Source organism: Cryptomeria japonica, chromosome 6 (genome assembly GCF_030272615.1).
Source record: "Cryptomeria japonica chromosome 6, Sugi_1.0, whole genome shotgun sequence".
NCBI classification, from domain to species: domain Eukaryota; kingdom Viridiplantae; phylum Streptophyta; class Pinopsida; order Cupressales; family Cupressaceae; genus Cryptomeria; species Cryptomeria japonica.
The window spans coordinates 240,694,721-240,699,039 of record NC_081410.1 but is presented as its reverse complement, the minus strand read 5'-3'; the positions used below and the strand labels follow the sequence as shown (position 1 = coordinate 240,699,039).

Genomic DNA, 4,319 nt, shown 5'->3' with positions numbered 1-4,319 from the left:
ACATGGTCTAGTCACATAGAATACTAGTAGAGGTCACGTGAGGTTGGGGAATCTGAAAGTACGTCACATTCCTTGGATATCAAAAACAAGTAAAAACAGTAATCACTTATTCAAAAGGCTTGGCATGTGCAAGCATTGAATTTGACAAGTAATGGCAAAAGCGTCAACTCATCTGGATAATAGTGCAACTGAGCTGTACCGATTGCTTTACCAGGAGACTCCCATCCTCATCCTATCAATTGTTATTTGTTACGATCCACAAATATGTTAAACTTTTTCCTCCCGCTCTCGTAGCCGCAGGGTATGTAAAGCTCTTTTTGCGTGCATTGCCGCATCGGTATTACTCTTCAAGATATTTGCAGAATCATCCATCATTCAATCTCATTCTACGCTGCACTGGTCATGGCGCTCTGTCAGTTATTCATATTTGCGCTTGTTGTAACAGCAGCAGGAAGTTTGGATGTTGGTTTTTATGATAAAACATGCCCGCATCTGGAGATCGTTGTGAGAAAGGTTGTGCAGAAATGGTTTCTCAAGGATAAATCTGCGCCGGCTGGATTGTTACGTTTGCATTTCCATGATTGCTTCATTCGGGTGTGTTAAATAGATTTTTGTTTTCTATTTCTCTCTGTGGTATGTATTATGAAGAGAAATGTTGATTCTTTTACGTTGTGTGTACAGGGTTGTGATGCTTCTGTTCTGATAGATAGCACTGAAGATAACATTGCGGAGAAGGATTCTGTACCCAACTTGACTTTGAGAGGTTTCGACCTCATTGATGATATAAAAACATCTGTTGAAGCAACGTGCAATGGAGTTGTATCCTGTGCTGATATACTCACATTGGCTGCTCGCGACGCAGTAGCACTGGTGAGGAATTCCCTTTATCAAAATGAAATGCAGATTAGACAGTGAATTGTTTCGTAGATGAAAAAATGTCAGTTTTTTTTTATCTGTTATTTTTTTTCTTCTGTTATAAATTTTGATCGAATAGTCTCTTCAAACAAAACTATTAAAGATTCTATTTTTACAATATCTGCATATATTTCCATTGGTCCTGACATATGAACATGACAAATCCTATCTGCCCTTCCTCTTTAGATATACAATTTTATTTATATGGTGGGGGACAACTGTAAGATTTATTTGACCGAAAATAAGTTACAATCAAATTCAATTTCATGAGATCATTTCATTGTTCCACGGTCGTTGAAATGGGGAGACGGGATGCGGGCACTTCGGGGATGGGGCACAAAGGAAAAAAGCTTTGGGACGGGGATGGGAGACGGTTGTGTCTATTCTGGCTTTAAAATGGATCTTTCATACAGCGTGTTAGCGATAGGTTAGTCAATCGCAGCCATTGATTGCAAAATCAACTGTGTAAAATGTGCGACCAACACGCGTGTTAGTCAATCCGTACTCTCATTTTGAAACTAGAATAGGCACGTCCACGAAAGACTTGAGCAAGGGGTCAGTAAAACACTGGATTATTTATTTATTTAGAAGTTAGTGGATAGATATAACTTTTTATAAAATAATTATTCATGGTATTATTACATAACAATTAAAGTTCAAATCTTTACTAGATCATTTTGATCATGAGTGTTTTCTACTTTTACTGATCTGTTGTACTTATAGAATTTAACTTTCTTGTTAGTGTTGATGTTGGTAACTTCATGCTACAAATCCTTACTGGACCAATATGTTCTTGGGTTTTGTGACATTGATTTCAACTAGTGGCATTGAGGCAATGTATTTGTGTCAAAGATGAGGTCCTCATTTGTAATGTAGTCTCACATATTAAAAATCATACCATTGACCAACTTTTATTTCCTTATATTTATATATATATATATATATATTTGCTTATCTGTGGTTTGTGCAATGAAATGGATGGTGTTGTTCAGTCAGGTGGGCCAGATTACAGTGTTCCAACTGGAAGAAGAGATGGACTGGTGTCGAGAATAGGAGAAGCCAAACTTCCAAGCCCACAGTTCTCCATCGATCAAGCCCTCGGAGCCTTCACTGCAGTTGGTCTGAACCTCATCGATCTCGTCACACTTCTCGGTAAAAAATTCATCCCTCATCTATTTCTGCACAATATATAATTATATGGTTAAAGCAGATAAATGGGCATTAACTGTGAATTCATGTGCAGGAGCGCATACAATAGGTTTCGTTCACTGTGGCTTCTTTAGCGACCGCGTGTACGATTTCCGGGGAAGTGGAATGCCAGATCCGGCCATGAACAGCACACTGGCCACATTACTCAAGGCAAAATGTCCTCCTCCCAACCAAATAAAAAACATAAGCTTGGATCCCAAGGTTTTCTTCGACCAAACCAAGAGAAATCCCTTTACTTTCAGCAGTGGATTTTACCGTCAAGTCCTTAAGAACAGAGGAGTTCTTCAGATAGATCAGGAACTTCTCAATACAGATGTTACGTCCAACCTGGTTGTGGAATATGCTGCCAATCCAGATTTCTTTAAAGCTGAGTTTGCTAAGTCCATTACCAAGCTGGGGAGTCTCAGTGTGTTGACAGGCGTTGATGGAGAGATCCGAACAAATTGTAGAAAATTCAATATGAACGCCAACGGCAACTAGAATATCAACCGCTCCACCATTAATTGAGATCACAGATTTTTATAGAATATATCAAAGCAGAAAAGAGTCCACATGATTATTTTGAGCGCCCATCATGGACTACAAATTTGAGGAGATTTCTCGGTCAAGATTCTTTGTTTGTTTGTTATTTTATTCAACTGTGCTTGGGACTAGTTTTTCCGTGAATTTTGAAAGAAAATTTGAAACAGGCCGGCCAGTCAGGATTTGGAAATACAATAATGTTAAACATCGAGCATGATGTACCCACTCTTTGTATTACAATTTTAGGTTGCGGCTTTATTTAAAAATAAAATGGAATTACAAAGCTCTGTTTTCTCTAATGATTAATTGTTTACGTTGCCATTGCCTATATTAAAATGACGACCCTTGCTTGTATGGGATTCTTACTTTGATTGAGACATCAAATTATAATACATATAGAGTGGACAAGATGAGTAGTGGTCTACAAAAGTGTATGTCTTATTTTATTTTTATATTTTAGTTTTATAGATAAATATATCATGTTAATATTTAATTTGAAGGGTATAATATGTAAATCAATTTGCTTTTTTTTTTAGTTTTTCAATTTATAATAGTTTAATTTAATTTTAATTGTTTTCTTTTACATCATTTTATTATAAGTATATTTTGAACAAAAATTTATTAGTTTTATGTATGTTAATTGTTGCTAGTTAATTTGAATGTAATTTCATTATTTTAAGATTGTTTATTTAAAGAAAAAATTATGATATCATTTAAAGAATATTAAAACACATAAAAATTTGTAAAACATATTTTTATAATTTTCTTCGTATGTAACAAGAAGATAGTAAACTAGGGTTTGAATTTTTTTGAAACTTTTGGTGGGATTATGTGAGATGGCAAGCTATTTGGGGGGCTCTTCAAGGTCTCCATAGGTCACAATTGCTATTTATGAGGCACATGCTTCAAATTTGTTTCTTATATGACTAGAGTTGTTCATGGGTCACTATTGGATGTTATTCCTATTAGATTGGCTAAGGAAGTTCCTTAAAGGGTATATAAATCTTCATGGGCTGGTAAAGTGATTGGATTTGGATCTCCAAGAGATGTTGGTTGTGTTATTTCCTCGATCTTGTATTCTAAGGAAGGTATAGTGATTAATTGACTCTTTCTATTGATGGATGAAGCCCACATCTACAATAAATAATACCTTGGTGAGTACAAGTCTTGTCTTCAGACTGAATATTGATTTCGTGCGCAAATGGTTTGTTGTGGCATGGAAACTAAAGGGTAGGGCTAAATTATTGTTATCGTGGATGGTGTCTCTCTATTTAGATTTACTAATAAGGAGAATTTGATTAAATTGTTTAGATAAGGCCCTTGGTTTTTGACAAGGTTCATAATTTTTGTTTTCTTTTTATAAGTGGAAATCAAGTTTAGATCCTTCTATTAATCTATGTAGGATTTCTCCTACTTGGGTATGATTACCTAGGTTGTCTCTATAATTTCCAAGTCCTAAATTTCTTTAGAGAATTGCTAATTTCTTTGGGAAATTTTATCTATTGATAATGCTACCTTTCAAAGAATCGAGCTCATAAAATGAATAATATTTTTCCCAAACAAATAACTCTCCAATCAAATTTTGGTAAATGGGTTTGACTAATCCTATATGAGAATGTTGGTTTTTATTATTAGAATTGCAATAAGTATGACCACTTATTGGATAAATATTA

General features: G+C 35.1%; 1 protein-coding gene across 1 annotated transcript; it reads left to right on the top strand.

The window, feature by feature from the left end:
* Positions 1-263: 263 nt before the first annotated feature.
* On the top strand, positions 264-2,895 carry LOC131075648 (peroxidase 57). Its single transcript, XM_058012480.2, has 4 exons — positions 264-594; positions 682-870; positions 1,908-2,067; positions 2,159-2,895. The coding sequence occupies exons 1-4, from the start codon at positions 403-405 to the stop codon at positions 2,602-2,604; spliced, it is 987 nt and encodes a 328-aa protein (XP_057868463.2). The 5' UTR covers positions 264-402; the 3' UTR covers positions 2,605-2,895.
* Positions 2,896-4,319: the final 1,424 nt, after the last annotated feature.

Excerpts from the sequence above, each read along its gene's own strand:
- LOC131075648 (XM_058012480.2), top strand. The coding sequence starts at position 403 with ATGGCGCTCTGTCAGTTATTCATATTTGCGCTTGTTGTAACAGCAGCA. Across the intron at positions 595-681 it reads TCCATGATTGCTTCATTCGG|GGTTGTGATGCTTCTGTTCT; the intron begins GTGTGTTAAATA and ends TTGTGTGTACAG. Across the intron at positions 871-1,907 it reads CTCGCGACGCAGTAGCACTG|TCAGGTGGGCCAGATTACAG; the intron begins GTGAGGAATTCC and ends GGTGTTGTTCAG.